Below are 12,107 nucleotides of genomic sequence, written 5' to 3'. Positions count from 1 at the left end.
GGGTATTGCACTCACATATTTTGTTTTGTTTGGTTTCATTTGGCGACTGAATATGAATTTCTTGCCCAGCATAAAAAATACATGAAGCACAGCCCTTGTCCCCTATGAGGGTGTTACTGAGAAATGCAAAACACAGGCAGAGAAATCTCACATACATCATGAACCATAATAAGGGCTGCAAGAGGTGGATGCCCAAAACCTGCTTGTGCAATATAAAGGCAAGAAATACTTCTGACTGGTAGGGTCAGAGGGCCTTCAGGGAGAGGCAGCATTTGAGTTAGGGTGTGAAGACATGTAAGATTTCAACAAGCAGAGAAGAGAGTATGAGTGTTCTGGCCGGAGGAAACAACTAAGAAAAGGATAAACACACACTCTGGACTATTAGGCCATTCAGTTGAGGGAAAACATCCGTTTCGTGAGTTTCACTGATAGAAGATAAAATTTGTTAGAGGGCTCAGTTTATTAAGATCCTTTAAAGCCATTTGTTGGTTTGTCCAGTAACTGTGATGACCAAGAGTTTGTTTTCCATTTCATGATAAAGAGGTGTTGTCAAGTAGAAAGTACCAAAATACTGGTTCTTTTGCTGATTAGGGTGTCATGCGAGAAAAGCAATTACATCTCTTAGAGCCCCAGTGTCTCCTTCCAGTAAGTGAGAACTTAATTAATTTTGTTCAGTAGTCACTGATTACTTTATGAACATTTGTAAATGATTTCAAATTTTTTGAAAACTAAGTAAAAGAGAGAAATGTGCACAGTCATATGGAAATAAAACTATATATTCATGAGGAAGATAGTGGGATAGGAAATAATGAAAGTACCTTGGGATTTAAAAGTAAGGCTTTATTGGCTGGGCGCGGTGGCTCACGCCTGTAATCCCAGCACTTTGAAAGGCCAAGGTGGGCGGATCACGAGGTCAAGAGATCAAGACCATCCTGGCCAACGTGGTGAAACCCGGTCTCTACCAAAAATACAGAAATTAGCTAGGCGTGGTGGTGGGCGCCTGTAGTCTCAGCTACTCAGGAGGCTGAGGCATGAGGATCACTTGAATCCAGGAAGCGGAGATAGTGAGCCAAGATTGTGCCATTGAGCTCCAGCCTGAGTGACAGAGCAAGACTCCATCTCGGGGGGGAAAAATGTAAGGCTTTATTGATTGGCAACAACAGAAAGGAACCTATTAAATCTATGAGGTTTATTAGATAATTCATTTATTTATTCAACAAATATTTATTGACCATCCTATCCTTCTTTAAGAGGCTGAGGGTAGAGTAACAAAAAGAACAGAAAAAATTTCCTATCTTCAAGGAGTTTACATTTTCAGTTGGGAGATGACATAAAAAATATAATAAATAAGCAAACTATATAGCATGTTAGAATGTGATAAGTTATCACAGAGAAAAGAGTATGGTGATGAGGTGACGGGTTAAATTTTAAATAAGAAACATATGGTAGGTCCCACTGAAGTGGTGACATTTGAGAAAAGACAAGAAGGAAGGAAGAGTAAGCCAAGTGGATAGACTTAGAGAAAAATATTCCAGGGCCCTGGGATGTGCTGGGAACTGAGTGAAGAAAGTATTTCAAAGAGAGAATGATGAGTCATGTCAAAAGCTGTTAAGGTGAGTTGTGAATAATAATCACTGGGTATAAGAATGCAGAGATCTTTGGTGAATTGGACAAGTGCAGTTTCTGTGGAAAGGTACTAGTGGTGGCACTAGTCTAATTACAGTGGCTTTAGAAAAAAAGAAAGAAAAATAGAAGGGGAAGAATTGGAGACAGTGAGAATATCGTTTTTCTGTAACCTGAAAAGCAAAAGAGGTTAGTATAATCAAGTGGAAACTAAAGCAGTAAGAAGGCTGTAGGCATGATAAATAACAACATGTTTATAAGCTAATGGAAATGATCCAGGAGACAGAGAGAGAGAGAAGAGAGAGAGAGAACAGCGTAGGAGACAAAGAATTCTCCACATCTGCTGATTCTTATGAGGTTATGCTTTCTTCTCTCCACTTTTTTTTTTTCAGTTGAAATACCAGATTTTTCAGGTTTTCAGAACAGATTGTACTGTTCAGAATACTTATTCTCAAGAGAACCTTTAAAGGCTATTTTATCTTCTGTGAGTAAAGTTTACATTCCACTATTTTTATTTCCTTTAGAAATGTCCAGAAATTGACATTTGGAGGAAATACTTTAGAAAATTTACTTTAAATGTTACAGTGTAATGATCTATTCAATGTAGGTGCGGGGGTGTGTGTGCGCACATGAGTGCCTGAAATAAAATTTTGGAATTCTAAACTTTTACTTTATTTCAGCATGACGTCTGGAACTTCAGATTCAGATATACAACAAGAAAACAAAGTATCGGTAAGAAATGAAGTTTGCATTAATTCTTTATTTAAAAAATCATTGTAGGTCATGAAACTAACTTCTTTAATTAATATTGATGTTTTCTTGATATTGTTTAGTTTTCATATTTTACTAGTAAAGATTTTAGAAATAAAACATAGAAAGCTGTTTTCCAAGTAGAAGATTGAGGTAAAGTGGAGTGGAGTGGTAACTATGGGATGTTACTGGAGCTTTGGAAAAGTTAGGCGTGATGTGGCATGGCCTTTCTTATTTTGACATGTAATAAATGCCACACTGCTCTCTGTGGCCCTACAATACTGTAGACATCCTGGGCTATTTTTTGAAGTGTCAGCTTGTGTATGAGGAAATCCTGGAATTCACACATGAATGATACACATTGGGTACAACACACTATTTGGTTTAGCTAGACTTAGGTTTAAATCACAGTCTATTCCAGATACTATCTAGTTTTCTTCTCTTTCAAGTAAGTCACTCTGACCCTTGAAGACTTCTTCCTCCATGAGCTCCATTATGTCTTGGGAAAGCTGGGTCCTTTCTACCCGAGCACCACTGGGTCCCTCCCTAGGCCTTCAGTGAAACTGTGGGTTGCTGAGAGGTGCTGGAGTTGGGTGATGGGTACACAGAAAATTATTATACCAGTTCTCTAGTTTCATGTAAGTTTGAGGATTTCTCTTTACAAATAAAAAAATACAGCTGTCTATATTTCCCCAATCTCCTTTGATTCAGGTTGAAGACCCTCTGGACTCTACCAGAGATATTTCTGGAATAATCTTTTTAGCTCTAATATAGAGGCAGTGTAGTATGGAGAAAAATTACAGACTAGGAATCAAAAGACTTGGAATGAGGTCAAAATTTGCCATCTCCAACCTGTGTGATGACAGCCAAGTCATTTAAACTCTCCAAACTTTACTTTTCATCTGTAGAATGAAGATAATGAGACTTAACTAGTCTACTTCAAATAAGATTTTTGGGATGTGAAAATGGTTAAGTGCCTGAGAGTGCACAGGAGCATGGTTATTTGGAATTGATAGCATTCCACTGGGCTTCCCTGCGGGCCAGGGGACTTTGTTCTTTAATTTCTCTATTTCTTTCTGGATTCAGCAGTTTTGGCCTACCGCTCCCTTGCAATCCCAGCATCACTAGCTATATTAGTTCATTCTTGCACCACTCTAAAGAAATACCTGAGACTGGGTAATTTATAAAGAAAAGATATTTAATTGGCTCGTGGTTCTGCAGGCTATAAAGGAAGCGTAGTGGCTTCTGCTTCTGGGGAGGCCTTAGGAAGCTTCCAATTATGGCAGAAGGCAAAGGGTTAGCGAGGCATCTCACACAGTGGGAATAGGAGCGAGAGAGAGAGAGAGAGAGAGAGAGAGGGCCAGTGCTACACACTTTTTAGCAACCAAATCTCCTGAAAACTCACCATCATGAGAACAGCACCAAGGCACCAAGGGGATGGTACTAAACCATTCACAAGAAACTGCCTCCATGATCCAATCAGCTTCCACCAGGCCTCTTCCTCCAACTTGGAAATTATAATTTAACATGAGATTTGGACAGGGACACAAATCCAAACCTTATCACCAGCTAAGAACAATTGATTCTCTTGTGAGTTATAGATCTAGAATCTCACTTCTGTGCAATTATTTTTGATCATAAAATGTTAACATCTCTCTTCTCAGTGTAGTTTATTTTACCTGGTCCTAAACAAACTGGACATAGCTCTCAAATGTATAATAATTTTCAGAAAGAGAGTTTCTCTTGAATAAATATTAGCCAAAGGCAAATCAAATTAGTCTGGTTTCAATTAAAAATGTATTTTCTAACTCTCGTGATAATTTAATCTTATGTTGCTTTTTGTAAGCTAAGAAAACCTGATCATGAAGTTTTACTTCATTTAATGGAGCTGTTTATGATACTGTTGCCCAAAGAGTGTGCCTCACTGGACCATATGAAAATAGTTTTTCTCTGGTTGGTAGGGACCCTTGAATTTGGTACATGGGACTCTTCAGGTCAGCAATCTTTACTTAACTGCCCTGTCTTTTAAGGATGCTAATCAACCAGCACCCTAGAGGTAACCCTCTCGTGGGCAGTATCTATACTGAAAAGGACAAGGTGCCAATTACCTACTACCTTTAGGATTTCTACCCAGGGCTCCAATTAGCTTCCTGGAGTTCCAAATCCATATCTTCCAATTTACATTTGGCAAGGTTGGGATCCCTGAGGCTTGAAGGAACTGGTTCTGCTTCAGTTTCTGATTTTTTTTTTTTAATATTTCTAAAGAAATACATTTAGCTGGAGGGAGTTGGGATTAGAGACCTCAAGGTGGTAGTGATATCCATGATTACTGCTGCCTCGCTTCACAACACAGTCCCTTTTAAGTCATGGAACTCACAGAGCACAGAACTCAGCAGAATGAATTCTGCTGTGAACCATGAGGAACCAAATTGCAGGTGGTGGATCTCAGTTGCCTCTTTTAAATAATTGCTTTTAGTTTTGGTCGAGAAGACAGAGATGAGAAAATATTTTCAAGTCTTTGAAGATTTCTTGACCACCAAGCAGAATTAACTCTGCTCTCTCTGCCTTTGTGTCTTGGTGGTTCTTTATTTGCCTTTACTGCACCATTCTCTGAATCTACTTTGACTTTTGAACTCTGCTGGTAAATTGTGCATTCCTAGAGAAAGGACTGGGCTCTAATAATCTCTGGGACACTCTCAATCTATATCATTTGAAATAAAACAAACAGACTGAGCTCCAGGCATAGTAGCAGGTGGTTGAAATTCCCTGTCCCTCTGAATCTGTAGAGCAGCACATGAGGGTGGTGTCTGGCATCGTCATTATTATATTGATAATTTTCTTCCTATTATTATTATTACCAGTTTAGAAATTGAGATTTGGGGAGATTCAAGGAGCTCCGGATGTTAAGTGATCAAAGAATATGTGTTTACTTTGTCGCAGGAACCTGATGGGATAATCCAGTAAGACTTCACTTAAATTTACTCTCAGGTGCCAGGTAGTCCCCATTTATCTCAACCCTATCTATACCGTGGGCCTGCTGGAGAATTTGAATGTTGTTTATTGCTTTTGCTGCATTTTAACATCTTCTGACAGAATAGCTAGTGCATATAAATTATCTCATTTGAAACTGTTTAGGAAATAATAATTCTATTGCAAGAAGGGTTGGCCTAAATAGGATCAGGACCACTCCCTCTGAACTATTTCTGAGAATCTAGATGCATAGAAATGAACAATGTAAAACATATAATGTCATTGGTTATGTGGGGTGGCACATCTAAAAGTAAGACTATGGGTGTGACTTCATTAGCTCTAGAATATATATGAAGTATTTTACTCAGTGTGCAAAACTAGGCTTATTATAAAATCCCATAAGCCCTTTAACTTTCAAGTAGTAATTTAGTGATGACTTTATTAAAGAATCACAATTTTAAGTGCCAAAGATAATGAAAGCACTTTCTGGTTTTTTAATTGGTAAGATCAAATCATAGCCCACTATATAAAAAGTCAGTTTTACAAAGTTACCCTAAAGTAGCTAAAAGATGTTATATTTGATAAGTTGGGAAAAGCAAGCAGTGTCTTAGTTGTGTCAAATTATATCAATTCTGTTCTTCTTTTAATACTTAGTGTAATATGCTATTAGTTTTGCTGGAAACATATAGTTGACCATATTTCTGGTATCTATAAATTTTAACATTCTAAGATGACTTTCAAAAGATTCTTTCCTTTGATGAACAAACTTTCAAATTGTTAATGAATCAAGGTTATCAATATATCATTTGTGTTTTAAATAAGTGATTTAAAGGAGATATCACTCTTTATTGTTAAGATGAGAACAATATAGAATTGTATATGTATCTATATTTAAATAAAGCTTTGTTGCTGTTCTGGGAAAAAGGTTAATTTTTTTACCATTCTAATAGGTAAGAAATTACATCTTAAAACTTTTTGTTTTGCCTCTCCTTTCTTTCTCTCTCTTTCAGCTTTACTAAGACATAATTGACACATTTAAAGTATACAAGCTGATGAGTTTTGATACCATGTGAAACTACCACCACAATCAGGATAATGAGCCTATCTACCACCCTCAAAAGTTACTCATGCGCCTTAGGAATTCCGCCACCTGCCTCTCCCCACCTACCCACACCCCTCAAGCATTTCCTGGAGATTTTTATAAATGGAGACATACAGAATGTACCCTTTTTTACTGGTTCCTTTCATTTAGAAAAATAATTTTGAAATGTATCTGTGTTGTAGATAACTCAATAACTCATTATTATTGCAGAATAATTTCCCATTGTATTGGAGGTACCAATTTGTTTATCCTTGCTACAGATTGGATATGGCTTGTTTGTCCCCATCAAATCTCATGTTGAACTTTGATCTCCAGTGTTAGAGGGAGTTCTAATGGGAGGAGTTTGGGTCATGGGGGTGGATCCCTCATGCATAGATTAACATCCTCCTCCCTTGGGGGTGAGTTCTCAATAAGCTGATTGTTAAAAGGAATCTGGCACCTGCCTGCGTTGTCTCCTTGCTTCCTCTGTCACCCTGTGATATCTGCACATTCCTGTTCCTTCCACCATTAGTGGAAGCAGTCTGAGATCCTCCAGAAACCAAGCAGATGCTGACACCATGCTTCTTTTACAGCCTACGGATTCATGAGCCAAATAAGCCTCTTTTCTTTTCAAATTACCCAGCCTCAGATGTTCTTTTATGGCAGCACACAACAGACTAAGACAATCCTTTGTCTGTTGACTGACATTTAGATTATTTCCAGGTTTAGGCTCTGAAAAATAAGACTTCTATGAATATTCATGCATGAGTCTTTGTATAGACATATGCTTTCTTTTCTCTTGGGAAAATACACAAGAGTGGAATGGTAGATTCATATGGTAGGTGTACTTTTAACTTTTAAAAACCTGCTAAACTGTTTTCCAAAGTCATTGTATCATTTAACATCCCCACCAGCAATGCATGAAAATTTTAGCTCATCTACATTCTTTGCAAGCCTACGAAGGTCAGCCTTTAAAATTTTAGTCATTCTGTGTCCAGGTGCAGTGGCTCACGCCTGTAATCCCAGCACTTTGGGATGCCGAAGTGGGCGGATCACCTGAGGTCGGGAGTTCGAGACCAGCCTGACCAACATGGAGAAACGCAGTCTCTACTAAAAATACAAAATTAGCTGGGCATAGTAGTGCATGACTGTAATCCCAGGTACTCAGGAGGCTGAGGCAGGAGAATCACTTGAACCCGGGAGACAGAGGTTGCGGTGAGCCGAGATCGCACCATTGGACTCCAGCCTGGGCAACAAGAGCAAAACTCCATCTCATATAGATTGTGCAAGTATTTTCTCCTGTCTGTACTTGGTTTTGTAATTCTCTTAGTAATGCCTGTAGATGAACAGAAGTTTTTAATTTTGATGATATCTAATTTATCAATTTGTATTTTCATGGACCATGCTTTTGACATCTGATCTAAAAAAATCTTTGCCCGAGGTTACAAAATATTTTTTCTAATTTTTGTTCTAGGAATGTTATACTTTTAGAAATTTTTTCCTGTTGTTTTCATCTTTTAAAAACTAATTGACACATAATAATTGTACATATTTATGGGGTAGAGTATGATGTTTTAATATGCGTATGTCATGTGTAGTGATCAAATTAGGATAATTAGCATATCTATTACCTCAGACATTTATCATTTCTTTGCTAAGAACATCAAAAAACCTCTTTTCTAGCTATTTTGAAATATATAAATGTATTATTGTTAACTGCAGTTATTCTGCTTTGCAGTGAAACACTAGAACTTATTCCTCCTATCTAGCTATAACTTTTTATTTATCCCTCTATACCACCATCTCCACGACCTTCCTCAGCCTCTGGTAACGCCTATTTTACTCTCTATTCTATGAAATCGATTTTTTTAGATTCCACATATAAGTAAGATTATGCCGTATTTGTCTTTCTGGCTTATTTCACTTATGATGTCCTCCAGGTCCACCTGTGTTACTGCAAGTGACACAATTTCAGTCGTTTCTGTGGCTGAATAGTATTCTATTGTGTAAATAATCACATTTACTTTAGTCATTCATCCATTGATGGACACTTAGTTGGAGTTCATATCTTTGCTATTGTGAATAGTGTTGCAATAAACATGAGTGTGTAGACATCTCTTTGACATACTAATTTCATTTCCTTTGCATATATACCCAGTAGTGGGGCTATTGGATCATATGGTAGATTTATTTATTTATTTATTTATTTATAGACAGAATCTCACTCTGTCACCCAGGCTAGAGTGCAGTGGTGTAGTCTTGGCTCACTGCAACCTCTGCCTCCCAGATTCAAGTGATTCTCTTGCCTTAACCTCCTGAGTACCTGGGACTACAGGCATATGCCACCACACCTTGATAATTTTTGTACTTTTTTAAAGTAGAGATAGGGTTTCAATTCCTGACCTCAAGTGATCCATCTGCCTTGGCTTCCCAAAGTGCTGGGATTACAAGCGTGAGCCACTGTGCCTGGCCAGTAGTTCTATTTTTAATTTTTGAGGCACCTCCCTACTCTTTTCCACAGTGGTTGTACTAATTTACATTCCCACCAACAATATATAAGAATCTCCCGTTCTCCACGCTCTCACTGGCATTCATTATTTTTTGTCTTTTCGATAATATCCATTCTAACTAGAGCGAGATTATATCTCATTGTGGTTTTGATTTTCATTTTCCCAATTAGTGAAGTTGAGCATTTAAAAAATATATGTGTTAGCAATTTGTCTTTTGAGAAATGTCTGTTTAGGTCTTTTGCTCATTTTTAATCAGATTATTAGGCTTTTTTTTTTTTTTTTTTTTTTTGCTATTGAGTTGTTCAGGATCCTTATATATTCTGGTTATGAACCCCTTGTCGGATGCATACTTTGTGAATATTTTCTCCCATTCTGTAGGTTGTTTCTTCACTATGTTGATTGCTTCCTTTGCAATACAGAAGCTTTTCAAATTGATGTAATCCCATTTGTCTAATTTTGCTTTTGTTACACGTGTTTTTGAGGTCTTATTCAAAAAATGCTCACATACCAATCTCACAAAGCATTTTCCCGATATTTTATTCTAGTGGTTTCATAGTTACAGGTTTACATTTAAGTCTTTAATCCATTTTTAGTTGATTTCTGTAAGTTGGAAGAGATAAAAGACTAGTTTCGAGGTCTCTGCGCAGCTAAGCCCGCCGGTCCACGCCGCGCACCGCTCCGAGGGCCAGCGCCACCCGCTCAGCAGCCGGCACCATGCGCGAGATCGTGCACATCCAGGCGGGCCAGTGCGGCAACCAGATCGGCGCCAAGTTTTGGGAGGTCATCAGTGATAAGCATGGGATCGACCCCACTGGCAGTTACCATGGAGACAGTGACTTGCAGCTGGAGAGAATCAACGTGTACTACAATGAGGCTGCTGGTAATAAATATGTACCTCGGGCCATCCTGGTGGATCTGGAGCCTGGCACCATGGACTCCGTCAGGTCTGGACCCTTCGGCCAGATCTTCAGGCCAGACAACTTCGTGTTTGGCCAGAGCGGAGCGGGGAATAACTGGGCCAAGGGCCACTACACAGAGGGAGCCGAGCTGGTTGACTCGGTCCTGGACGTGGTGAGGAAGGAGTCAGAGAGCTGTGACTGTCTCCAGGGCTTCCAGCTGACCCACTCTCTGGGGGGCGGCACCGGGTCCGGGATGGGCACCCTGCTCATCAGCAAGATCCGGGAAGAGTACCCAGACCGCATCATGAACACCTTCAGCGTCATGCCCTCACCCAAGGTGTCAGACACGGTGGTGGAGCCCTACAACGCCACCCTCTCTGTCCACCAGCTGGTGGAAAACACAGATGAAACCTACTCCATTGATAACGAGGCCCTGTACGACATCTGCTTCCGCACCCTGAAGCTGACCACCCCCACCTACGGGGACCTCAACCACCTGGTGTCGGCCACCATGAGCGGGGTCACCACCTGCCTGCGCTTCCCGGGCCAGCTGAACGCAGACCTGCGCAAGCTGGCCGTGAACATGGTGCCCTTCCCGCGCCTGCACTTCTTCATGCCCGGCTTCGCGCCCCTCACCAGCCGGGGCAGCCAGCAGTACCGGGCGCTCACGGTGCCCGAGCTCACCCAGCAGATGTTCGACTCCAAGAACATGATGACCGCCTGCGACCCGCGCCACGGCCGCTACCTGACGGTGGCTGCCATCTTCCGGGGCCGCATGTCCATGAAGGAGGTGGACGAGCAGATGCTCAACGTGCAGAACAAGAACAGCAGCTACTTCGTGGAGTGGATCCCCAACAACGTGAAGACGGCCGTGTGCGACATCCCGCCCCGCGGCCTGAAGATGTCGGCCACCTTCATCGGCAACAGCACGGCCATCCAGGAGCTGTTCAAGCGCATCTCGGAGCAGTTCACGGCCATGTTCCGGCGCAAGGCCTTCCTGCACTGGTACACGGGCGAGGGCATGGACGAGATGGAGTTCACCGAGGCCGAGAGCAACATGAACGACCTGGTGTCTGAGTACCAGCAGTACCAGGACGCCACGGCCGACGAACAGGGGGAGTTCGAGGAGGAGGAGGGTGAGGATGAGGCTTAAGAACTTCTGAAATCAATCGTGCATCCTTAATGAACTTCTATTGTCCTCAAGCATGGTCTTTCTACTTGTAAACTATGGTGCTCAGTTTTGCCTCTGTTAGAAAAATTCACACTGTTGATGTAATGATGTGGAACTCCTCTAAAAATTACAGTATTGTCTGTGAAGGTATCTATACTAATAAAAAAGCATGTGTAGAAAAAAAAAAAAAAAAGAGACTAGTTTCATTTTTCTGCACGTGGATGTCCAGTTTTTCCAGCACCATTTATTGAAGAGACAGTCCTTTCCTCAGTGTGTATTACTGGCAACTTTGTTGAAGCTCAGTTGGCTGTAAATGTGTGGATTTCTGTATTTTATGCCAGTAGCATGCTGTTTGTTTATCATTGCTTTGCAGTATATTTGGAAGTAAGTTAGTGTGCCTCTAGCTTGGTTCTATTTGATGAAGATTGCTTTGGCTATTTGGGGTCTTTTGTGGTTCCATACAAATTTCAGGATTGTTTTATCTATTTCTCTGAAGAATACCATTGGTATTTTGATAGGGATTACATTTAATCTGTAAATTTCTTTGGATAGTGAAGACATTTTAACAATATTAATATATGTGCATGAACATGAGAAATCTTTCGATTTATTTGTGTCCCCATTTCTTTCATCAGTATTTGGCAGTTTTTATTGTCAAGATCTGTTTTTGTATGAAGTCTTTGAAGTTTCCTATACAAAAGACCATGTCATCTGTAAACAGTAATAATGTGATTTCCTCCTTTACAGTTTGAAGGCCCTGTATTTCTTTCTACTGCCTAATTGCTGTGGCTAGAGCTTCCAGTACTATGTTGAATAAAATTGGTAAAAGTGGGCATCCTTGTCTTGTGATTTTAGTGAAAATGTTTTCAACTTTTCTCCATTCAGTATGATATTAAATATGACTTATCATATATGGTCTTTATTGTGCTGAGGCACATTCCTTCTATACCAAATTTGTTGAGAGTTTTTATCATGAAGGGATGTTGCATTTCATCAAGTGCTTTTTTTTTTGCATCTGTTGAAATGATCATACGTTTTTGGCCTTCGTTCTGTTGATGTTATGAATAATGTTTATTGATTTGTGAATGTTGAACTCTCCTTGT

General features: G+C 40.0%; 1 protein-coding gene and 1 pseudogene across 2 annotated transcripts in view; both read left to right on the top strand.

The window, feature by feature from the left end:
* CCDC192 (coiled-coil domain containing 192) overlaps positions 1 to 12,107 on the top strand; it is a 253,306-nt gene that overhangs the window by 2,479 nt on the left and 238,720 nt on the right. Inside the window, exon 2 of the mRNA XM_030926857.1 lies at positions 2,304 to 2,355. Coding sequence (XP_030782717.1) covers positions 2,304 to 2,355 — 52 coding nt within the window. The remainder of the gene's footprint in view (positions 1 to 2,303; positions 2,356 to 12,107) is intronic.
* Positions 9,572 to 11,201, top strand: LOC104661251 (annotated as a pseudogene). The gene has a single exon (XR_747822.2). The product of XR_747822.2 is annotated as a tubulin beta-2A chain pseudogene (transcript).

The sequence above is a fragment of the Rhinopithecus roxellana genome, chromosome 3 (assembly GCF_007565055.1).
Source record: "Rhinopithecus roxellana isolate Shanxi Qingling chromosome 3, ASM756505v1, whole genome shotgun sequence".
NCBI lineage: Eukaryota > Metazoa > Chordata > Mammalia > Primates > Cercopithecidae > Rhinopithecus > Rhinopithecus roxellana.
The sequence above is the reverse complement of the archived record's forward strand: the minus strand, read 5'-3'. Positions and strand labels throughout refer to the sequence as shown.